The sequence below is a fragment of the Ovis aries genome, chromosome 26, assembly GCF_016772045.2.
Source record: "Ovis aries strain OAR_USU_Benz2616 breed Rambouillet chromosome 26, ARS-UI_Ramb_v3.0, whole genome shotgun sequence".
In the NCBI taxonomy this organism is placed as follows: Eukaryota; Metazoa; Chordata; class Mammalia; order Artiodactyla; family Bovidae; genus Ovis; species Ovis aries.
The window spans coordinates 5,905,821-5,930,938 of record NC_056079.1 but is presented as its reverse complement, the minus strand read 5'-3'; the positions used below and the strand labels follow the sequence as shown (position 1 = coordinate 5,930,938).

General features: G+C 43.6%; 1 protein-coding gene and 1 non-coding gene across 4 annotated transcripts in view; both read right to left on the bottom strand.

Annotated features, from left to right (window-relative positions):
* Positions 1-12,732, bottom strand: part of AGPAT5 (1-acylglycerol-3-phosphate O-acyltransferase 5) — a 46,154-nt gene extending 33,422 nt beyond the window's left edge. For 2 of the 3 annotated variants that reach the window (XM_027962738.3, XM_027962737.3), the window contains exons 1-2: positions 12,185-12,477; positions 289-358 (exon numbers count right to left, since the gene is read on the bottom strand). In XM_027962738.3, coding sequence (XP_027818539.1) covers positions 289-358; positions 12,185-12,403 — 289 coding nt within the window. In that variant the 5' untranslated portion in view covers positions 12,404-12,477. Of the gene's footprint in view, positions 1-288; positions 359-12,184; positions 12,478-12,550 lie in introns of those variants that run through there. The other variant, XM_060407187.1, reaches the window with a different exon arrangement.
* A 2,015-nt stretch (positions 12,733-14,747) lies between these two features.
* Positions 14,748-14,853, bottom strand: LOC114111097 (U6 spliceosomal RNA). The gene has a single exon (XR_003587226.1). It is a non-coding gene; the product is annotated as a U6 spliceosomal RNA (small nuclear RNA).
* Positions 14,854-25,118: the final 10,265 nt, after the last annotated feature.

Below are 25,118 nucleotides of genomic sequence, written 5' to 3'. Positions count from 1 at the left end.
AAAAAGGGAGAATACAGGAGTCTTTAAAGAGACAGTCAAAGAAAGAGAGAAAAGGAAAGAAAATAGCTTATATACACCCAGCAGAGGGACAAGGAAATTTCATAGCTTTCACAGTCCTATTTTTCCAAAACAGTAAAATTACAAAAATACAAGGTCACATATAATATCTGCATTGAAAATTCAAGTTTTAACAACAAAAAATCCATTTAAATATATCAGAACATTACTTTGAATTACTTCTCTACTGTGTGTGGAGAGACCCAAGTTTAATGCAAATGAAATACAAACCTGTGCTTTGATGATTTGCTAAATATATTATATTTTCTTTATTTTTTGGCAAATCTCCATATAGCAATATCTAAAAGATAAAAAGAGAAACATTATTTTGATATTTTAAAACATGTTCTACTGTAACATATAAAATATGACAATGCAAAACACTGACAAAAACATGATGTCATGAATATGTCATCCATGACTACCAGCTATTAGACTTCTCTTAGGAGCCTTACAGGCCATCAACAACAGCACATGACTAGAAAGAAGTTGAGCACAGGGAGGGTTAATGGTCACTAAGAGAAACAATGATCAGTCATCCTCCGGAATTTTTACTGATTTCTCACAATATCTGAAACCCTGTTCATAAGGTATATCGTCCTTCAAAGAGCCTACAGGGGGAGACACCGGTGTGCACACAGCAACCGTGATGAAACATAACGCAAATATTATGAAAATACAGTCTATTTTAAAGAACTGTCAACTGCAGAGCTGCAGTAGCATTTGTTAGGTGTGGTAACACTATGGGAGATGATGAAGGGATGGTCAGGAAGGGGGAGCCAAGGCATGGAGTGGCAGCGTCTGGGGCCAGCACGGGTGCACCTGGCAGGGTCTGGGCCAAACCGGGGCTGCCCGCAGTCAGGGAGCTGGCGCGGGAGGACCGGAGCGAGAGCTGAGCCAGAACGCAGTGTCTTCTGAAAACCAAGCTAAGGACGAAAACTTTATCCAGGAAGTAATGGGGAAACTTGGATCCTGATTAGGACTCTATTACGACTCCATACTGAACTCCCTGGATGGAGTTCAAGTGATCCCTAGGAAGGGGGGCTGCAAGAAGGGGAAGAGGTACACAGTAGGCTTCAACTCCAGCATTCATGTTTTACATCTTTAACGGGGGGGGGGGGGGGGGGGGGGGAGAAGAGTACGCAGGTGCTCCTTACAGGAGTCTTCTATAGTTTTGCATGTCTGAAATACTTCATAATCAATCATTTAAAGAAACTGGCAGTATATTTTTAAAGGCTTCAAAGAAAATGACTCCTAACAGTGTAATTTTTTTCTTCAGGGCATTTCTGTTTCCATATCTTGTCATCATGGATTATTCAATGAATTAGCTACAGATCGATCTTTTTCCTGATGCTAGGGAAGACTGAAATCAAAAGGAGAAGAGCGTGGCAGAGGATGAGATGGTTAGATAGCATCAGCCAGCCAGTGGACAAATGAATTTGGGCAAACTCCAGGAGAACACGGAGGACAGGGAAGCCTGGTGTGCTGCAGTCCACAGGGTCACAAAGAGTCGGACAGGACTTACAAAACAACTGAGCAACAACTATCCTTTTAGACAGTCGCAGAGATTGTCTTTTGAATACACCACTACTCATTAATATCTTAACAACAGAACAAACAAAGGACTCTCTCTGTAGATAAATGTAGTTAGATGACAGAGTTCTGGAGACCAGGGACTCAGAATGAGATCTCTATCATCTTCCCCAGAAAACTGGGTCAGCCAGTCAGCCCAGCCGCTCAGTCGTGTCCGACTCTGCGACCCCGTGGACTGCAGCCTGCCAGGCCTCCCTGTCCATCTCCAGCTCCCAGAGCTCACTCAAACTCATGTCCATTGAGTCGGTGATGCCATCCCACCATCTCACCCTCTGTTGTCCCCTTCTCCTCCTGCCTTCAGTCTATGTGGGTAATATGTGTTTAAATATTTGCTCAGTAATTCTTTAATATAAATTGAGCCTCACTCCCCCCACCCTCACCATCCTAGCCCTCTAGGTCATCGCAGAGCACCAAGCTGCTTGCTCAATAATTTTCTATTAATAAAGTTTATCAACACCAAAACAAAAAACCAAGATCAATGACTTGATCCATGCAAGGTTAAAAAGTGGAGTCCTAGTTTGTGAGTGATCCACCCTCTCAGCAATGACCCAGAGTTGCTTTGGGACCTCCAGGTAGGACTCACTGGGTTCAAAGCACTGTGAAAGAGAACTTCTGGCTTGACTTCCTTGGACAGAATACTCACAATGACAGGCTGTGGTTTAATTGATTCAGTCTGAAAACCACTCTTTGGAAACCTGCCTGTCCTCAGGCTGAAGGCTGTACTGAGCCACCCAGGGGGACTCTCCTTCCCTTTCACTTCATTAAGAGACTACAGCCTTTGAAGGCAGCTGACAAACAAGGTATTAAAAGGATTTCTTTTTTTTTTTAGTTTGATTGTGGTAGTCATTTCATAATGCATACTTATAACAAACATCATAATGAATAACGTGAATAGGTAAAACTTTTGTGTGTCAAAAATAACCTTAAAAATTCAAATAATGGGTATTCACAGGATGATAGTTATCAATCATACAGAAAACATAGCACTGCAAACTTTATTTCCTATAAAATGAAATATATTCCACTTTAAAATAAAACAAGCATGGTGAGGGTGAAAAGAAAACCACAAACAGAAGCACAGCCATCTAGTCTCATGACAAACCATCCCCAGAAGGGCAAATGGCTACTACGCGCAGCGGCAGCAGAGTGGCGTCTGGCCGTCATCTGGTCCAGCACCACAGCCTCGCTCGGCAGCGGGCCGAGCACAGGCCAACCAAGCTGCCTTGCGCAGGGACCCGTGACGAGTCAACAGCACCACTTAAGAAGATCCCACACCTTCACTACTTGGGCTCAGTCCACATACTATATACCACACTGGCCTTAAAACATCAGTTTCCTACTTTTGTTTATAGATACAACCATTGGCCCAAAAGCTTTGCAGGAAAGCCACCTCTGCTTTCCCTGAGGCTCACTAATTTCCCCCATCCTTAAATAGCTTCCAAACAACTGGCATTTTCAAAATGTAGTTTGTTAAAGTTCAACAGGTCCAGTGTTTAGAAACAGATCTTCAGTGGTATCTAGAAAAAGTAAGATAAGTAACAAATTCTGGTGGGCAAAACAGATGGGCAAAATGTGAAAGGAACAAAATCTTAATTCAAAGGGAAAATAAACGCATAGTTCATACTTTTAAAGATTATTCTTCAATGTGCATCTCACTGAAATAAAAGCTGTTTCCAGTTGAGATGCAAAAGAAGATGGTAAGCCTCTGACATGAGTTAGGATCTCAAAGTAGGTATTTGGATTCATTGCCTTTTTTTTTTTTTTTTTTAATTTGTCACTATAACTTGTTTGGAATTCAACAGAAATGAGAGTTACAAAGAACTGCCCTTAATATTTGAAAATTTAAAAGCTCTAAAAGCAAAGTAAGTGAAATGATGAACTGCAAACCTTACTGCAATAGATGCTGATTACTAAGTACTTCAAGCAAATATTGATCAGCCAAGGAAAGGAATACATGATTGTAAAGTTTATGTACCACATATATGTGTATGTGTACCAAAGGCTCTTGAGAGTCCCTCTGACTGCAAGATCAAACCAGTCAATCCTAAAGGAAATCAACACTGAATATTCATTACAAGGACTGATGGTGAAGCTCCAATCCCCTTTGGCCACCTGAAGTGATGGGAGCTGACATTTGAAAACATCCTGAAGCTGGGAAAGATTGAAGGCAAGAGAAGGGGGCAGCTGAGGATGAGATGGATAGACAGCATCACCAACTCAATGAACATGAATCTGAGCAAACTCTGGGAGATAGTGAAGGACAGGGAAGCCTGCAGCCCATGGGGGTCACAGAGAGTCAGACACAACTTAGCAACTAAAACAACAAAAAGGGTTTCCCAAATTTAAAAAATTCATAATAACTTACAAAATACCCATACACATACACTGTTAAATGACTCTATGATTACCTAAAGCCACCTGCGCGCTCTCATTGCCGTCATCTTAGATCAGCTTTTTCACACCATTTATTCACCTTCTCAAGGAAGCCCTCCTGCCTTCTAATAAGCTGGACCCCAAGATTCATCACTCCCCCTTTTGCATCACAGTAAACCCTGTCGCCCTGTGTACCCCTATTTCTAGCTTACATCACATTCCCCTTGAGGCCCACAAGCTCCTCAGGGGCAGGGACCTCATCCCTGTTCAGAGCCTCATCTCTCTGCCCAGAGCCCAGCACCCAGATGCTTTTCAACAGATGTTCACTGAATCAATACGCCGCACCTGTATTTCTCACAAGTGGATAAAGCTACGCCTCACTTTCAACGGTAAAGAGCTGGGGCATAAACACATACTCTAAAGACACCAGCGACTGACTGAAGGGCTCACTCTGCGAGTCTTCTAGAGCGTGCGTTTCAAGTCACAGCCACTTCACTGGCAGGTAGTTTGCTCACACGAGGCGTGTGGGAAACATGGCTGCTTCGGTTCTTCCTGAGTTTCTGAGTAATTTTAGGTTCATTACAAGTGTTCAGTTTGGGGTTCATCCATTTTTTTAAAACTCATGTAAAATCCCTCCAGAGAAAAATAACAATGTTTTCTTAATTTTATTAACTTAACAGACAATAAAAATGCTCTTTGATTATCTTCACTGTGATTGAAACACACTGGTTACAGCTCTGCTCCAGTCAAACAAGCTCGTTTAGGTTGCACAAAGAAAGCTTTCAGCAGACCTGGGTTTGATGCAACACTGTCCTCTTACTGAGATCTCACCTTAACCTTTCTCTTGGTTTGTTCTCATAATTTGTAAACTACTTGAAGACTCCCTCTTTTGTATCCTAAAAGGGGATGGCAGAATGGAATCTAAAGTAATCACATATCTCACACAGTGGAATACCCACCCAACAATGCCTTGGGGACATAAAACACAGCATACTTTCTCTTAAACAAACAAAATTCTTCATTTATCTCAATATTAAAAAGCAGAGACACTACTTTACCAACAAAGGTCCACCTACTCAAAGCTATGGTTTTTCCAGTGGTCATGTATGGATGTGAGAGTTGGAATATTAAGAAAGCTGAGTGCCGAAGAATTGATGCTTTTGAACTGTGGTGTTGGAGAAGACTCTTGAGAGTCCCTTGGACTGCAAGGAGATCCAACCAGTCCATTCTGAAGGCAATCAGTCCTGGGTGTTCATTGGAAGGACTGATGCTGAAGCTGAAGCTCCAATACTTTGGCCATCTGATGGGAAGAACTGACTCACTGGAAAAGACCCTGATGCTGGGAAAGACTGAGGGCAAGAGGAGAAGAGGGCAACAGAGGATGAGATGGTTGGATGGCATCACCGACTTGATGGACATAAGTTTGAGTAAACTCCGGGAGTTGGTGATGGACAGGGAGGCCTGGTGTGCTGCAGTGCATGGGGTTGCAAAGAGTTGGACAACAACTAAGCGACTGAACTGATCTCAGTAACATCTATTTTCTTTCAGCATGTAAACTGAAATACGAACTTTGTAAAAAACTTCCTGCACTGTCCCTCAATATACATGGTGCTGTAGAAAGGGCTCAGAATATCCACCCCAAAATATGCCACTTTGACATGAGGATTATTTTGATCTGAAGGCAACTGAGAAACAGCACATACAGCTGTCCTCCCCCTAAACTTCCTTTTGTAAAGGTGACATTAAACTCCACTCATCAATGAGTCAGCAAACCTTACTAAACACTCTTAGCCACTTCCCAGGGACCGTCCCACCATTTATCAGCCCCAAGAACCCAACACACTTCTCCTCTATCTAGCTGTGTCTCCACAGTCTATTGTCCTTTGTTGTTAATAAAATGATATATACATCCCTGGGCTGAAGAATTCCATGGACAGAGAAGCCTGCAGGCTACAGTCCATAGGGTCACAAAGAGTTGGACTCGGCACCTAAGACATACACATCCCTGGGCTGAGTCTAACCACCTCTTTTGGTTTTCACTTCTTTTCTGTGATGCTCCAATAAAAACACGCTTATTTAACATGTAAAATACTAAATTAAAAAAAAAATACCGCCATCAATGGAATTTGTATGCCTTTTCTTCTGTTCTGACTTCTGTCGATTTAATTTACAGGCCCAGCTACAGAACATTTTGCCTCCTCTATGCTGCAATATAATCATCATTAAGACACAGGCAGAAATGTTCAATTCAAATAAAGATGGAGATGTGAATCCTAGTCCATCACCTTACCAACTTTATGAACTTCAGCACAAGTACCTAACCTCTCCATGCCTTTTTTTGGTAACCTGTAAAATGAATGTAATACTCCCCACAGGTTGTGGTGAAATAATTGAGACCATGAGAACTACTTCATATGATTCCTAGTAACAATCCCCCCACGTTAACTGTTGCTATTAGCAGTAGTGTTAGGTGCTCAGTCATGTCTGAATCTTTGAGACCCCATGCACTGTAGCTCTCCAGACTCCTCTGTCCATGGCAAGAATACTGGAGTGGGTTGCCATTCCCTTCTCCAGGGGATTTTCCAGACCCAGGGATAGAACCTGGGTCTCCTGCATTGCAAGCAGATTCTTTACCATCTGAGCCACAGGGGAAGCTCATGTTGTTATTATTACTATACAATAAGGTGAAACTGTTCACTCAAAACTGTGTTAAATGATGAATGGATAAGAGAAACAGATATCTAGTTTATCTTCCTTAAAAAAAAAAAATCTGATTATGTAGAAATGCAGCTATAATTTCAGCATAAATAAGTTTGCATATGTAATTCACACTGTGATTGTTTATAATTATTTAAAGTGAATTTTAAATGTATTTCTATCACATACAAGATTTCTACTGTACAATGGTCTTTTCTGCCCAGTTTGAAACATTTCCCTGAATAGGAAAAGTATGATGCCCTTCTGAAACAAGGTTAAAATATAAACATAGTCATTTGTCTAATAATCAGTATAAAAATAATTATTATGCAACATTTAAGTGGAACCTTACAAATCACAAAGCTCTCTTTATACAATATATTTGTCATATGTATCACTTGATACTGTCTTCATTTACAGATTGTGTTTTTCCTGAGTATCTGTGATGGATCTGTTATTGAGCTAAACAGCTTCACATATTATCTCAGTCTTCAAAATAACAGGAAAATAAGTATTCCATTTAACAATGAGAATATTGAGTTGAAAAGTTGGTTCACTCAAGCTAACAGAGAATGGCAAAGAACTAGGAATCTCACCCAACATCCAAAAATCTTTTGAATATAACAAATTACCTGCAAAAATTCCAAATAAAAATTGTCAAATGAGAAGGTGTCCCACGTATTAGAAGCTTATGTGATTTTTTTTTCACTTTGAACATTAGCAACAAGGAGGTAAGAAAACCTTGAGTAAAAATTTAAAAACTGACATAAACGTTTTCCTGCTGCTGCTGCTAAGTCACTTTAGTCATGTCCAACTCTATGTGACCCCAAAGACGGCAGCCCACCAGGCTCCCCCATCCCTGGGATTCTCTAGGCAAGAACACTGGAGTGGGCTGCCAGTTCCTTCTCCAATGCATGAAAGTGAAAAGTGAAAGTGAAGTTGCTCAGTCGTGTCCTACTCTTAGCAACCCCATGGACTACAGCCTGCCAGGCTCCTCCATCCATGGGATTTTCCAGGCAAGAGTACTGGAGCGGGGTGCCACTGCCTTCTCCAAAATGTTTTCCTACAGAAACACAAATTAAGAATGGGAGCAAAGCAACATGTACACACATGAGGAGTTGGCTTCACCACACAGCATGTAACACAGAAGAATCACCTTCCCCCAGTGAAGTGACCACTTGTCTTCAATTATACTCCAGTGTTTCCTCCACTCTGTGCTCATTTTGTCATTTTATAACATCCCATTATACATTCAGTTTAAAAAAAAAAACTGACTTCTTTCTAACTGCTAAATTGTATGCTGGGAGCAGAGGCTATTTTATCAATGGAAACACTGGTGCCTCGCATGTGGTTAGCACTTAATATGACCCCACTTCCCAGCATCACCCCCATCATTTCTCTCTGCTTCTAACTATCACACACACTCGCACACACATAGAGCCCTCTAAACCCACAGGCAACACTTATTTATTCGGGGTTTTCATTGCTAATTCATGGAAAGAAGCAGAGTAAATAAAACAAACCTGACAGAACTGCTTATCTTTAAAAACTGCAAAAAAGTGCAGGTTTTTATTGACAAGTATACGAAAGTCTCTCTATATTGCTAGCTGTTTCAGAACTCCTTTTATAAGGTCTCTGACCTTATTCTCAGTCTTCGGTCAACTATTAGGGCCATTCAAGAGCCCCCACGGATTACAAGTGAGATGTGCCCACATTTCCAAAGAAACAGATCAGCATCCCGTGAAGAGTGCTCTGCCCTTTTGCTGAAAGGGAACCATCGAGTCAAGTCACTATTGCCACCTCCAAGGAGCTACAATCATGTAAAGGGGACTATATATATATATATATATATATATATATACATGCTCCTGCTATGTTAATATTACATGCTAATGTTACATATAAATGATCCTGACATTGAGATGGGATGAGATCGTGACAGGTGAAGAGGAAAAGTGCCTGAGCTGGAAGCAAGCATCCTGAGAAGAGCAGTGCAAGGGCGCATTCTCCGAATGCGCTGGGAATGGGGGAGCAGGGACTGGGAAGGACGCAGCAGTTGCACAAAAATGCAATCAGCGAATGGAAAAGCTGGCCAGGGCGGAACTGTGACAGCCTTGAAGGCCACGCTTAGGAGTCTTCATTTTCACTCAGTTATCACCTGAATGAAACACACCATGTTACTCCTGCTTGAAGTATACAAGCTCAGAGTGGTTCATAACCATTGATACAGCCTTCTTGAATAATCTAGCAGAGTCACAAAGACTCTATAAAAGTCTATAAAAGACTCTATAAAGTCTATAAAACTAGACCCATTTAGCAAAGAGGGAAAGTAAACTGTATATACAGAGAGCCCTCTTTTCTTTTGTTTTCCATCATAATGGCACAGAGGTATCCCCATAGGTTAGATTACACTTAATGCTACTATAAAACCCATAAAACTCATCCAAGAACTTAATTTAAAATGGAGAAGTCTCTCCACAATTCATACATTTATTTAAAAGCTCCTGGGAGAAATCCAAAGTTACACATCACACTGTTGCAGGCTGGGAGAGGGTGTGTAGATAAGGGAACTTTAACTGTCTCAAAATCTTTTTGCAGTGTTTGAATATTTTATTGCACCTGTAACTTAGATTTTCTTATAAGTCTGTTCCCCGGCCAGACTTAAACTGTGTTAGATTGGAATCATATTTGATTGAGAAATGTTTAATTTCCTCTTTCAAAGGTTGTGTCATTCTGCTTAAGCATCTTCCGGGTTCTGTGCCTCCTAGCTAAACTGAAGGTAGTAGTCTAAGGTCTTTAAAAGTCTTCACGAGAATGATAAATAAGTAGAAGAAGGAGAAAATAAAAGGAAACCAGGAAATATTTACATTCTACATAGAACTACTAATATTTGAGAAGAATCTGGGCAACATTTTAGCAGAAGTGAAGAAAGAATCCAAATGTGATAAAGGGCTTGGGCTTGTGAGGTCCCTTCTCTTATTCTAAATACACCTTCCATTCTAATAGCTTGGCTGCTTTTACCAGATGCATGCTCAGCCACGCCTCACTCTGTGAGACTTCATGGACTGTGGCCCGCCAGGCTCCTGTGTCCATGGGATATACTGCAAGAATACTGGAGTAGGTTGCCATTTCCTTTCTCCAGGAGATCTTCCTGAACCAGGGATGGAACCCGAGTTTCCTGCATTGGCAGGAGGACTCTTGACCACCGCGCCACCTGGAAAGCCCTCTTTTTACAGGATACGGAATACAAATTTATCTCATTAAGAGTTTAGCACTACTTTTGAGGGCACAGTGCTACCAAAATAAAGAACTAGTTATAATGGCCTCCAGATATGAAGGCCTTGAGGGTTTCTGAGGAACTTGAAACAACCTTTAAAGTAAATGTATAAATTATTAGAGTATTCTAATTGAACACATTATATAAACATTAGAATCTTGGACTTAATTCTGTCTTACTTCTAGTGTTATTTAAACTATTTTATATTTGAAACAGGTCAATTGAAAAACTAAATTTATTTCATACCGACTGTCATATTTGATGGTTACAATGTATCATGTTAGCATTTAGGGAGGTAGGGATTAGCAGTCATTAATGTAAAATCTATTTGAAAGTAAACCAGTTGTTACTAACTGATTTAAACAGGAAGAAGATGGTAACTAAAATACTTAGGTTTTAATGATACACATGAGTGTGTATCACTATATATTTTGGTCTGCAAATATCAATGATCAGTTTTTCCTATATTCCAGTAGGAGGAGGAGAAAGTGCAACATTTTTTTAAATACACAAGAAAAATGAATCCTGACATTTAGAAGATTATCACTAGATACTGGTTCTTCATGTATTTATAAAAGGATGTCTGATGGTCTCAAGTATAATTCAAAATTTTATTTAGCGTGGGTCCTTGATGAAGTCTGTTAGGAATCCTTGAATTGAACAGAACTGATCATCAACAGACTAAACTTCTAAAAAACCACGTGCTGAGGTCTATACTGAACAGATGGAAGATGAGATATACAACTTCAGAAACACCAGAAAGTTCAGACACATTTTTTAGAATAAGAAACTTATTACACAAATTATTTCAGCCATATATGTTGTATAGCATGGGACATGTTACAGGCTTTTAACTAAAATTTTAAAAAACAACAACACTGTAGGTAGAATTCTTTTTCGAAGAGGTAAATGACTGTGTTATATGTTCTGTTTCCTAGCCTGCACCAACTGACATATGATGTAAAGTTAAATACGTACCATGACAAAACCTCAGGTTTAGACAACTGTGGTGGAGTAAGAACCCAGTGGGGAAATGACTGTTCTGAATTAGTGAAAATTTTAAATGAAGCCCATTGTAAAAGTCAAAGATCAGGAAACTGTTATCTGGAAAAGCAGTCTTTCTCTTCTAGGAAACACAAATACTGATTTAAACAGAGGCCCTGGCTTCTAGTTTCCACCCCTCAAACCTCCAACTGGGGCAAGTTCAGAGTCATCAGGCATTAACAGCAATGCAACTGCAAATTCAAAATAGTAGCTGGTGGACAAGAGAGTGTAAGCAACAGCACTAGGGGGTAGAAAAGACGAAAAATAAAAATAATGCCATCCCATTCACTCCAATCCACCCAACAAGAAAAGAAGAGGGCTGGGTATAAGGAAAACCAAGAATTAAGCTCTATTTTTCTCCCCAAATTGGAGAAAAAAGGAAAATTCACAGTTTTTCCTCATAGTTGCTATTTTTGTGTAAGACTTCAAAAAATTAAATAAAGAGGGCCTTCTCATTTTGTTTTGCGAATTTAATCTATACATAATCCATTCTCTACAGAGAAGGAAAGGAACAGAAAGAAAAACAAAAAAGATTAGCCACACACTTAAGCCTAGTCAAAGTTGGCAAGAATGTTATCTCCGGTAAGGCTTCTACAGTAACAAATGTATTACTTTTCATGCCCAGCTTTCAAGCATCCTGGGGAAGAACGCGAAACACAAAGTTGCATTGCCTGTCCAAAGAGTAACACCAATCTGTCTGCAGAGAAGGTCTCCGATTTCTAAGAGCGCACTTTCGAGTTCCAGCATGACCATCTCCTCTCAGACCAAGCGCCAGAAACTGTCAACTGCCTGCCCTACTTAAATGTCCATCTGCACCGACTTCGCCAAGCACGAGACAGACAGTTACAGAAGCGGGAAGAGGGAGCGGTTGATCCCACTTGTGGCCTCAGAACAGCGTTCCTGCAGCTATACCGAGAGACTCGGGGTGCCCGCACCGAAGCATCGGGCCAAACCCCGGAGCGCGACCGTGAACGTGGCCCGCAGGGCGAGGATGGGGTGGTGGCACGTGTTCGCAGGGCCGGACCTGCACCGGCCGGGGGACACGCGGCGGGTCGAAGCTGGGAAATGGGCCCGCGACCCCCCACCCCGCCGCCGGGTCCCCCGACAGCGGCAGGGGCGGCGGCCCGCGCGCGGGGGCCTCACCTGCACCCCGGTGTAGTTCTCGAAGAAGAAGAGCACCATGCTCTGATAGACGCAGTAGAGCCGGTCGTCCACCGCCTGGTAGAAGCGCGAGGGCAGCAGGGCGGAGAGCAGCCGCCAGGCGCCCCAGGCCAGCACGTAGGTGGGCGCCGAGCCCAGGAGCACGGCGGCCGGCAGCACGCAGCGCACCGAGTGCATGTGGAGCACCAGGGACAGCAGCATCCTCCCGTCTCCGCGCGCCCGGCGCTCCGCCGGCCCTGCGCCGCTCCGCCGCCTCCCGCCTCCGCGAGGCCCTTGCTCGCAGGCCAATCAGCTGGCCGCGCCCGGCCCCGCCGCCGCCCCCTCACCGCGCCCGGCCGCCCGCCGCACCTGAGACGCCCGGCCCGCGCCCGCTCGGGCCTCCGCCCCCAGCCGCATGGGCCGGGCCGCCGCCGGAGGGCGGGCGCGCTGGCGAGCGAAGGGCGGGGCGCGCTGATCGCGGCCCGGGGCAAGGGACGCCAAGGCCCTCAAGGGCTGGGGAGCTCAACACCGCTCACACCCCATGACCTTCTGCCCCGGCCGGGGGCGGGGCTCCACGCCAACAACACGCCTCCCGATAGGCTGCCCGTTGCTATAGTCCCCCGCCGGGGGCGGGGCCCCGCGGCAAGAATTCGCCTCCTGATTGGTTGAGCGCTGTAGACGGTTGAAACGCCGCTGCTGCCCAGCCGCGTGGACTGCCCCGTTTGGGCAACTGCGCATGCTCCAAAGGTCTCTCATCCCCGCCCCCTCCGGGGGCGCGCGCGCGGGAGCGACGCGGTGACTGGCTGTAGGGGTGCGGTCCTGTGGGTGCGGGTCAGCGAGGGGATCGAGGTGGCCGGGCACCCCGTGGTCGGGCTCTGAGCACAGGTGGACTTGAGGGGACGCCCAACCACCTGCTCTTACGACCGAAGGCCCCTGGACGCCGGGATGCGCCCTCGAGCCGAGTCGTCCCCTTCCCGTGGTGCGCACAGGTGAAGCTCGGCACCTAGAAGGTGCTGCAGACCCTGGCTGCCCGGCTGACAGATTCGTCAGGTCGCCTGGGTCAAGGCCAGCAGGAGACAATCGGGGCAGTTACAGAAGAGCCATAGAGGCTCTCGGGGCTCTCGCCCTGGGTTCTACAATCAGGCTGCCCTTCCTCTTCACGGCGGCGCCCACCCGCTCGCCTCGGCTCCTGCCTCTGCTCCCCGCCGGGTGCCCAGGACCCCGCTTCCTGCCCTTCACTCGCCCTCTAGCTTGTGTCTGAATCAGGTCCCTTCTTTCTCATCACTGTACGTTCACGCGTAGCTGGACAGCCTTTTTACAAGGTTGTTTAATTGATCAGATTCACTCTTATTTTTTTAATTGTTGGATGCCAAATTTTATTTTTTTTAACTTTTTATTTTATATTGCGGTATAGCAGATGAACGGGCTTCCCTGGTGGCTCAGATGGTAAAGAATCCGCCTGCAATGTGGGGAGACCTGGGCTCTGATCCCTAAGTTGGGAAGATCTGCTGGAGGAGGGCATGCAACCCACTCCAGTATTCCTGCCTGGAGAATCCCCATGGAGCATGGTGGACTACAGTCCATGGGTCCAAAGACTCAAACAGGACTGATAAACACAGCACAGCAGGTAGCAGATTAACAATGTTGTGATAGTTTCAGATGGACAACAGAGGGCCTGAACCATGCATGTACATGGGTCCGTTCTCACCCAAACTCCCTTCCCTTCCAGGCTTATCAGAGTCACTCTTGCTTCACTTCCGCAGGCCTGGCTGTTTAATGTCTTCCTGATAGCTTATGCTTAGCCTCATTTTTTGTGTAGTTCTTGAAGGTACTTGCACAGTGGTGGTGGTGGTTCAGTCACTTCAGTCATGTCTGACTCTTTGTGACCCCACGGACTGTAGCCCACCAAACTCCTCTGTACATGGGATTCTCCCTCCAACCCATGGGAGTGGGTTGCCATGTCTGCATGGACATGGGGAATAAAGTACTGACATACTTCTGTGACCTTCACAAAAATCTAAGACATCAGGGCAGCTGTTTTATTGTCATGAAAACAGATTCCGAGGCCTTCTGGATTCTTCTACCATCCTTTGACTACAATGAGTGTGGTTTACTGTGTAATCCTTTAAGTGAAAAAAGAAAAAAAATTTTTTTTTTCTGAATGCAAGCCTGTGAAAGTGTCTGTCTGACTCTTTGCAACCCGAAAGACTGTAGCGCACCAGACTCCTCTGTCCATGGAATTCTCTAGGCAAGAATATTGGAGTGGGTTGCCATTTCCTTCAACAGGGGATCTTCCTGACCCAGTGATTGAACCCAAGGAAGCCCAGCCAAACGCATTTAGTGGCATTTTGTGGAAAATTGTAATCAGGTCCAGAACAGTGGCTACCTGATTTGACTGTCTGTACACAGTTGACATGTAACATGACTGGTAAGTGGTCACCCTGAGGGACAAAGCCAGATGAATGGAAATTGCTCAAAGAACAAGTGTTTGCACAGGTATATTGCCAGCAGGTAAGCATTCACAGTAGAGAGATTTTCAACAGGATTTTTGGTCTTTTTTTTTTTTTTTAATATGGAACACTTGCTGAATTTGCATGTCATTCTTGCACAGGGACATGCAAATCTTTTCTGTATCATTCCAATTTTACTATATGTGCTGCCAAAGCAAGCACACCCCTTTTTATGCGGAAAGCAACGCCCAGTGAGAACTAGATTCATACTGGAGGGGAAAAGTCATGGATATGGATAATGTGCACAATCAGTGTCCCCGTGCTTCCTTGACTTAAATGAGACCAGACATCTGTACAATTAGGGAAATGCATGAAGGGATAGGATTCTCTGGTGATTCGGAAGGCAAAGAACCCACCTGCAATGGAGGAAAGGAACAGAAAGAAATCTTCCCAATCCCTGGGTTGGGAAGATTGCGTGGAGAAAGAAATGGCAATGCACTCCAGTGTTCTTGCCTGGAGAATCCCATGAACAGGGGAGCCTGGCGGGCTACAGTCCATGGGGTCACAAAGAGTTGGACAGGACTGAGTGACTAAGCACACAGACGTGAAGGGATAAAACTGGTTCAATGTTAACATTACAGTCTGTACACATGAAGTCAGTAAATGTGTGTGATATGTGTAAATATGTTACTTCTTGTGGATTATCCCTGTATTGGAGAAGGAAATGGCAACCCGCTCCAGTATTCTTGCCTAGAGGATCCTGTGGACAGTGGAGCCTGGTGGGCTGTCCATAGGGTCGCACAGAGTCGGACAGGACTGAAGTGACTTAGCAGCAGCAGCAGCAGCAGCCCTGTATTACTGTTGGTCCGCAGGTTGTAAAGTTTTGTGCCAGGTTCTGGCATGGGGACACTGAGAACTTGAGCTGCCCTTGTCCTCTATTTATATCCAAACTCGGCCCCTTCCCACTGGATTATCCCCTGTGCCCTGCAGCCTCCTTATCTGCAGACTCCCAGTCACAAATTCACTCTCCTGCCCACTTCTTAGGCTGTGCTCAGGCCATACCTTCCGCCTTTACTTTCTAACCTTGTACATATTCTAACCCCTTGCAGTGGGGTGAGTTTTATGTAAAGAGGGAATTCACGATACCATGCGGACATATAATAACGAGATCTCATTTAGGCTGGGCACATAGAAGGCTTCTCAGGCAGAGAGTTGACATGAAACTCGAGTGTGAGCTTGCTAGGGTAAAACTAGGGATGAGAAGGAAGAGGAAGCACCTTCCAAGGGAGAACAGCATGTCTGCAGGACTGAAGTTAAGAGCTCACAGGTTCTTAAGGCTGAGGAAAACTGTGTGCCGCAAGTAACGTGTCCTTTTTTTTTAAATTCAGATGCCCCCTAGAAGTATGTTGTGTATTTCCCTCACTTGTTTTTAAGCTAATATCTACACTTATTTTTATCATAAGTTTAATCAGTTAAAAAAGAAGTTCCCATGAGTTGTGAATAAAATTTTAAATTAAATGATTATAGAAATCTTTTAAGTGGAGCCCATGGGTTGGCTCAGTGGGTAAAGAATCTGCTTGCAATGTGGGAGACACAGGAAATTCAGGTTTGGTCCCGGGGTCAAGAAGAGCCCCTGGAGAAGGAAATGGCAATCCACTTCAGTATTGTTGCCTGAAAAATCTCATGGACATGGAAGCCTAGAGTGCTGCTGTCCATGGGGTCACAAAGAGTTGGACACGACTGAGTGACTGAACATCAACAAGATTTTTCCCAATTAGAATTTTACACTGATCCTTTATCTCCTTGAAAACATTTTCATTCCACTTCTGCCACATCATTTTATCCTCACGGAATATATTTTATGCTTCCAAGTCTTTTTTATTGATCAGACTGTGTTTTCAGGTTACGTGTGTGAAGTCACTCAGTCGTGTCCGACTCTTTGCAACCCCATGGACTGTAGCCCACCAGGCTCCTCTGTCCATGGGATTCTCCAGGCAAGAATACTGGAGTGGGTTGCCATCTCCTTCTCCAGGGGATCTTCCCAACCCAGGGATCAAACCCCGGTCTCCTGCATTGCAGGCAGACGCTTTATCCTCTGAACCCAGGGAAGCCTATCAGGGCTCCTAAAAGTTAAAATTTCTTCTGGATTGAGCTATGGCTGTTGTTGGCAATGCACAATTCAATCATTGTATATCACAAAATCTGATAATTACTGTAAATAAAGTTTGTGTTAATGATACTTCAGCTACCAACTCAATGGACATGAGGGGTTTTTAAAATTTTTTTCTTTTTCCTTTTTTGGACATGAGTTTGAGCAAACTCCAGGAGATAGTGAAGGACAGGGAAACCTGGCATGCCACAGTCCATTGGGTTGCAAAGAGCTGGACATTACTGAGCAACTGAACAACAGTTAAAGGAAGCTGTCTGTAAGGCAATTATCCTTCAATAAAAAATTAATTTAAAAAGAAATTAAGTTATTCTTTGTGTGCTAAAGTTATTACACCTTTCCCATCTGAGTGCAGAATCATATGGAAGATGGAGAAGGGGCAAGTGAATGGGACATTGTGAAATACAAGGTGTTCTGGACTCCTGGAATCTTCTCAGGCAGATCAAATGGACAGATATCATTGACTCAATAAATCTAGTTAAACAGTCAGTAGCAGTGTGGTTACATGAATACACCAAGATGACACAAGAAATGAAATGGTACACAGCAGTTAAAAAAAAAAAAAAAGTAGACCCAAATGTATCATCAGATCTGCATGTGAGGTGAAAAAAGCAAGTTGTTGGATAATGCATGCTCAGTAGAGTCTGACTCTTTGCAATGCTATGGACTATAGCCTGCCAGGCTCCTCTGTTGCTGGGGTTTTTTAGACAAAAATACTGGAATGAGTTGCCATTTCCTCCTCCAGGGGATCTTCTGGATCCAGGAATCAAATCCGAGTCTCCTGTGTCTCCTGCTTGTCAAGCAGATTCTTTATCACTGAGCCATCTGGGAAGCCTGCTAGATAATATATGCACTATTATCCCATTTCTGTAAAAAAAAAAAAGAACAAAAATCTATATTTCTAGATGTAAAAGTCCAAAAACTACTGAAGACAGTGGTTTTCTCAGGGGAGAGGAAGTAAGATTAAATGAAGGTCAGCTGGACTTCCTGTATCATTTCAAGTTTTAACAAAGGAATATTGATTTAGCAAATATGTGTCCAGCATTCCACATCCCACTTCTTGCTGGGTGTCAGAGATAAAGAGAGAACAAATAAAGACCCTGAGGCCATGACCTTTGCTGGTCTGGGGTGGGATGATGGGATTAATTTGTTACAGAGGCAAATAAAAATAATTCAGAAAAACAAGCCAAGAGGTGACTTTGGCAAGAGATAGCCAGAAGGTGTGATCTGAGGGCGTTACTTGACCTTAGTGATAAGGATGGGGAGGGAAGAGTGAAGGATGCCTCTCCAGTTTCAGGCTTGAGTAAACCAGGTGGAGTTTGGTTTCATCCTTGAAGGGTGGAAACAGGTTCTGTGGGGCATGGAACTTCCTCAGGACAAAGGAGAGCACTTAAAGAACATAAGTTTAGGGAGGGGAAAAAAATAAAAGTATATAACTTTACAAATACAAAATTGGATTTTAATATGGATATTTATTTAGAATGAGAAAGTAAATGTTTACAGGCTGATGTACCACAAAAATAGAATACTCAGAAAAATGTTTTATTATATAACTGTATCATGTGAATGCCTGCGTGCTAAGTTGTTTTAGCTGTGTCCAACTCTTTGTGACCCTGTAGCCCATCAGGCTTCTCTGTCCATGGGATTCTCCAGGCAAGAATACTGCAGTGGGTTGCCATGCCCTCCAGGGGATCAAACCCATGTACTTATATCTCCTGCATTGGAAGTGCCATCTGGGAAGACCAGCTGTATCACAGATTGGTGATACACCAAAGTGTAACCTTCTTCTGATTATGAAAAACATTTTATATTTTATGTACAGGAAAGTACTCACCTTTCCAGCATGGTAAATGTAAACGTGGTTTTTATCCTTGATTATTAGGATTCATGATATTCAGCCTCACAGTTCAGTTCAGTCACTCAGTCATGTCCACAACTCTTTGAGACCCCATGGACCACAGCATGCCATGCTTCCCTGTCCATCACCAACTCCCAGAGCTTGCTCAAACTCATGTCCATCGAGTCGGTGATGCCATCCAACCATCTCATCCCCTGTCACCCCCTTCTTCTGCTGCCCTCAATCTTTCCCAGCATCAGGGTCTTTTCCAATGAGCCAGCTCTTCCCATCAGGTGGCCAAAATAATGGAGGTTCAGCCTCAGCATCAGTCCTTTCAATGAATATTCAGGACCAATTTCCTTTAGGATTGACTGGCTTGATCTTGCTGTCCACCAAACTGGTTTTATTTTGTGGGGGCAAGAGATGCAAAGGAAAAGAACATAGTGAGACTTAAAACAATAGAATGAGAAAGACAAGAGATAACGAGGGAACAAATGTGCCCATGGGCACAATAAAGGACAGAAACGGTATGGAGCTAACAGAAGCAAGAGATATTAAGAAGAGGAGGTAAGAATACACAGAATTGTACAAAAAAGATCTCAGTGACCCAGATAACCACAATGGTGTGATCACTCACCTAGAACCAGACATCTTGGAGTGTGAAGTCAAGTGGGCCTTAGGAAACATCACTAGGAACAAAAAGCTAGTGGAGGTGATGGCATTCCAGCTGCATTAATTCAAATCCTAAAAATGATGCTGTTAAAGTGCTGCCCTCAATACGCCAGCAAATTTGGAAAACTCAGCAGTGGCCACAGGACTGCAAAAGATCAGTTTTCATTCCAATCCCAAAGAAGAGCAGTGCCAAAGAAAGTTCAAACTACTGCACAATTTCACATGCTATCAAAGTAATGTTCAACATTCTCCAAGCTAGGCTTCAACAGTACACGAACTGAGAAATCCCAGATGTTCAAGCTGGATTTAGAAAAGGCAGAGGAACCAGAGATTAAATCGCCAACATTCACTGGATCATAGCAATTTGATCTCTGGTTCCTCTGCCTTTGGGCTTCCCAGGTAGCACGAGTGGTAAAGAACCTGCCTGCCAATGCAGAAGATGTAAGAGATGTGGATTTGATCCCTGGGTCAGGAAGATCCCCTGGAGGAGGGCACGGCAACCCTCTCCAGTATTCTTGCCTGGAGAGTCCCTTGGACAGAGGAGCCTGGTGGGCTACAGTACATAAGGTCACAAAGAGTCGGACATTACTGAAGCAACTTAGCACGAATGCAGTCGTTGGGTCATAGAAAAAGCAAGAGAATTTCAGAAAAACATCTGTTTCATAGGCCACACTAAAGCCTTTGACTGTATAGATCACAGAAAACTGTGAAAAAGAGTTGGGAATAACAGACCACCTTACCTGCCTCCTGAGAAACCTGTATGCAGGTCAGGAAGCAATAGTTAGAACCAGACATGGAACAACAGATTGGTTCTAAATTGGGAAAGGAATATGTCAAGGCTTATATTGTCACCCTGCTTATTTAACTTACATGCAGAGTACAGCATTCAAAATGGCAGGCTAGATGAAGCACAAGCTGGAATGGAGATAGCCAGGAGACATATCAATAACCTCGGATATGCAGTTGGCACCAACCTTATGGCTGAAAGTGAAGAGGAACTAAATAGCTGCTTGATATAGGTGAAAGACAAGAGTAAAAAAATTGGCTTAAAACTCAACATTCAAAAAACTAAGATGATGGCATCTGGTCCGTTCACTTCATGGCAAATAGATGGGGAAACAATGGAAACAGTGACAGACTTTATTTTTGGCGGGGCTCCAAAATCACTGCAGATGGTGACTGCAGCCATGAAATTAAAAGACGCTTGCTCTTTGGAAGAAAGTTATGACAAACCTAGACAGCATATTAAAAAGTAGAGACATTACTTTGCCAACAAAGGTCTGTCTAGTCAAAGCTCTGGTTTTTCCAGTAGTCATGTATAGATGTGAGAGTTGGACCATAAAGAAGGCTGAGCACCGAAGAATTGATGCTTTTGAGCTGTGGTGTTGGAGAAGACTCTTGGGAGTCCTTTGGACTGCAAGGAGATCAAACCAGTCCATCCTAAAGGAAATCAACCCTGAATATTCATTGGAAGGACTGAAGCTGACGCTCCAATACTTTGGTCACCTGATGGGAAGATCTGACTCATTAGAAAAGACCCTGATGCTGGGAAAGATTGAAGGCAGGAGGAGAAGGGGACAACAGAGGATGAGATGGTTGGATGGCATCACTGACTAAGTGGACATGAGTTTGAGCAAACTTGGGGAGACAGTGAAGGACAGGGAAGCCTGGCATGCTGCAGTCCATGGGGTTGCAAAGAGCTGGACACGTCTAAGCGACTGAATAAAAACAAGAAAACTGTGCTGTAGGGACTTCCCTAGGAGTCCAGCAGTTAGGACTCCACAATTCCACTGCAGGTGGTGCAGTTCCACCCCTGTCTGGGGTCTTTTCCAGTCCCCACATTTCACCCTGTGCCTCCAAAAAAAAAAAAAAAAAAAGAGGAAAGAAAGCATTGTAATCTTCTTGTAGGGAAACAGTGCAGTGATGGCCATCCGAAAACATCCGCCTAGTTTCTGGAGCTGGTGAATAATTTAGAGCACAGACAGAATCTGGACTGCCAGTCCCATGACCTGAAGGAGGCAGTCCTTGGTTAGTCAGGTGTTCCCCATAGAATCACGAGGCACCTTAATGTGTAACGAGGGGCCAGGAAAGGAGCTTGGAGAGATGCGCGGGGAGGGGGAGGGGGGGCGAACGCGCCCCACTCGGCCCCTCGGGCCCTCGGGCCCTCGATCGGCTTGCAGGATGGAGGAAGGGCTGGGGCCAGGGAAAAGGCAAGACGAGGGCGTGGACCGTTCCTCGGAGCCCCGGAAGGACACAGCCCTGCTCCGGACTTTCACAACCCCAGTGGGGCCCGTTCCAAACTTCTGACCTCAGAACTGTAAGATAAACTAGTTTTATTTAACTTTCTAACTATGTGGTGAGTTTTTGTAGCAACAATTTGTAGCCTGAGGAATGTTCCCAGTAGGCACTACAAGTATTGTAATGTGACTGTGATATTATATTGCGAGCGAGGAGGCGGATGGCTCAGGAGGGCAAAAGCAAGTCTTTATCCGGCACTACTGTGTCTGTGTCTTTCGTGTCGGGTCTCACAAAAGTGGCGTTTAAAATCAGAGGGGAACGAATGAATTAGTCAAAAAATGTGACTACCTCTGTGTATTTTGGGGAAAAGTTATAAACATAACAACCTACATGAAAATAAAAGCCAAGTAGTGGGGGAACTTACACATAGCAGTTAACCTAAAAAGTAAAAAAGCATACTAAAAAAAAAAATACAGGGTAATCATTCTGCAGTCTTCACATGGAGGAGATTTTACTTGGCGTGATACTAAGACTAAGTATTGATTCTCCAAAGGTCTTAGCGTCTCCACGGAGCAATCAGAGAGCAGAGTTGAATAAACTTGGCTGTGTCTGTGTGACAGGCCACAGAACGGACATGCTGAATGCTGTGAGGTCTGAGGGCCCTGGGCCACCCTGGGTGATGCCACCTGAACTCAGGTGTGGAATGTAATTAAAGAAAGCTGTAAGCTGATCAGTTGCACTGTAAATTGACTACAACTTAGTGGTAACAGAAGGGTGTGATCTGAACAGTAGCACCCACAGAAGCAAAGGGAAGCTCCTCTCCACTTCCCTGAAGATGAGGGAAAAAAAAGGCTAGTTCTCCTCACTAGCAACTTAGAACGTGGTCCAGCACTCCGCCTCCACTCGAGTTTTCATTTATTTTTACCTGTAAAACTGAAATGAGAGGGCACTGTGGTTCTAAAAGCCTTAAACACTGTTTGGAGTTTTGAATGAAATGAAGTTGTCCTCACAGCTGTCTCGAATCCAACCTGCTCACAGTTGTAATTAGCAATTTTAGTTATTGTTTCCTGCTGCTGTTAGTGGAGGAGTGTGAGCCGCCTGTCCTGTTTGCCTCTTGAGAGCCCTCAGATTCCCATTTAGATCAGATGTCTGCTGCTCCCTGATACAGCTCACGTTCTTTGGGGAAAGTTGACTCCAACCCCTGTCTCACGACAGGCAGTGATTTCTCCTGGGTTTCCTTGTTTTTGTTTCTGTGGACATTGAACCCTTGAAGTTCCTCAAGACCTTTATAGATGGTCCAAAGTCAAAAATATACTCCTAATGACACTGAAACATTATTTGTGTTGAACTTGGAGTAATGCTGGTGGATAAACCCACTAGCACCTTGGCATCAAGGCCAAGTTGGCATCAATACCAGAGTGCATAGGGGCCATGTGTCCATCACCATGGACTCTCATGAAAAACCATTCATTTCACTTAAGAATACCCTCGATGAAACAACAAACATTAATTATGTTAAATTATGACCTTGAGTACACTTCCTTTTATCAATAACGTTGTGTGAGTAAATGATACATTTGCGTGAAGCCCGTTTGATGCACCCCATCTGATGTACCATAGTTCTTCAGAGAAAAAAGTTTGATTTGTGAGCTGAACTAGCTAGTATTTTCATAGAACAGAATTTTTACTCGAGTAACAGGTATACCTGCCAGAATAACCATAGGTTTTGGTTTTTTTTTTAAATCAAAAGTGAACAAAATGGTGCTGTCACTTCAGGGAAGAACTGACTGTATTGCTGATAATAATAAAAGTTGAGCTTTTAAATGAAAATTAGAATCTTGAAAAACCTACTTTTGCTCTTGTGAACTTGACATGTTCGCAATAATTGGACTGATTTTTACTTCTGTGGTGATAATTCTTGTGTTTTCAGTATCACATCAACATTTAGAAAGCCAGCATAACGCAGTGAAGCATTTTTTTATACATCAGTTCTTGGGGTCTAAAAATCTTGCATAGGTAAATTTCAAAGTGCAAGGCAGACCAGTGGATTTCGATGTAACAGCGTTCAAAAATTTGACGTGTCAAACTCTACATTGCTAACAACATTTAAGAAATGACCAGTTCCTGTGTTTTAGTATAATATGAAATAATATTATCTGAAGGCTATTAAACTCCTTCCCTCTTCCAATCACACCTAAGCCTGGATTTTCTTCAGATGCCTCAGCCAAAAAAAAAAAAAAACTACGGCAACAGATTGAATGTGGAGAATCCAGCTGTATTCAACCAAACCAGACATTAAAGAGACTTAAAAATTTTAAAGTCTCGCTCTCCTAAATTCGTTTTGAAATTCTTTCCCATAAAATATATTAACATATAAAGGGCTTATTACTGTTTCCTAAAAAGAGTTACCAAATATTTTAAACTTCTCACTTTGATTTCCAATATAGTAAATAGCAATCGGTATAACTTAGGTTTAAAAAAAAAAACTCCTTGTGTAAAGGGCTGCTGAACCCCCACTGATCTAGGATAGCGGTCCCCAGCTTTTGGCAGGAGGGACTGGTTTCATGGAAGAAACTTTTCCACACACCGGGGAGATGGAGTGAGGGATGGTTTGGGGATGATTCAAGGGCATTACATTTATCGTGGACTTTATTTCTTATTATTTTATCAGCTCCACTTCAGATCATCAGGCATAGATCCCAGAGGCTGGGGATGTCTGCTCTAGGGCAAAGTGGCTGTAGGACAAACCAAACCGTAATTTGGTTTAGGGATGAACTAGCCACCTTGGGGCTCCCGAGACTCAAGTGGAGGTTATTGGGGGTTCTCAAAATGGAACTTGTTGACTCTGCCAACAATGCTACCAGAAATACTCCTTCCTGTCTTTGGGCTGATGAATTAATATTGGGGTGAAACTTGGAACTCTGTAGAAAGTCTGCTTCAACCTGAAGACAGAGTCGAAGTAGGACAAGAAGCCCTTGATGTAATCCTCAGGGTGTATTTCACAGCTGGTTTGATTCAGCAGATCATTTCTCAACCTTCTTGTTCATGAGCAGACGAGCTTCTATTAAAGCCACGTTGAGTTGGGTTTCTCTCATCTCCCCAGTACTCCATGCTGGAAACCTCTTCTGTATCCCTGCTCCTCACCCGCTACGTCCACTGGCACTAGGGCATTCATTCACTTGCTCACTCACTCACTCAGTCACATTTTTGAGTGCCCTAATCTAGGATCTATAACTCAGATGACCATTATATCTACTACTGCAGGCAGGAATCCCTCAGAAGAAATAGAGTAGCCATCATGGTCAACAAAAGAGCCCAAAATGCAGTACGTGGATGCAATCTCAAAAATGACAGAATGATCTCTGTTTGTTTCCAAAGCAAACCATTCAATATCACAGTAATCCAAGTCTATGCCCCAACCAGTAATGCTGGAGAAGCTGAAGTTGAACGGTTCTATGAAGACCTAAAAGACCTTTTAGAACTAACACTCAAAAAAGATGTCCTTTTCATTATAGGGGACTGGAATGCAAAAGTAGGAAGTTAAGAAACACCTGGAGTAACAGTCAAATTTGG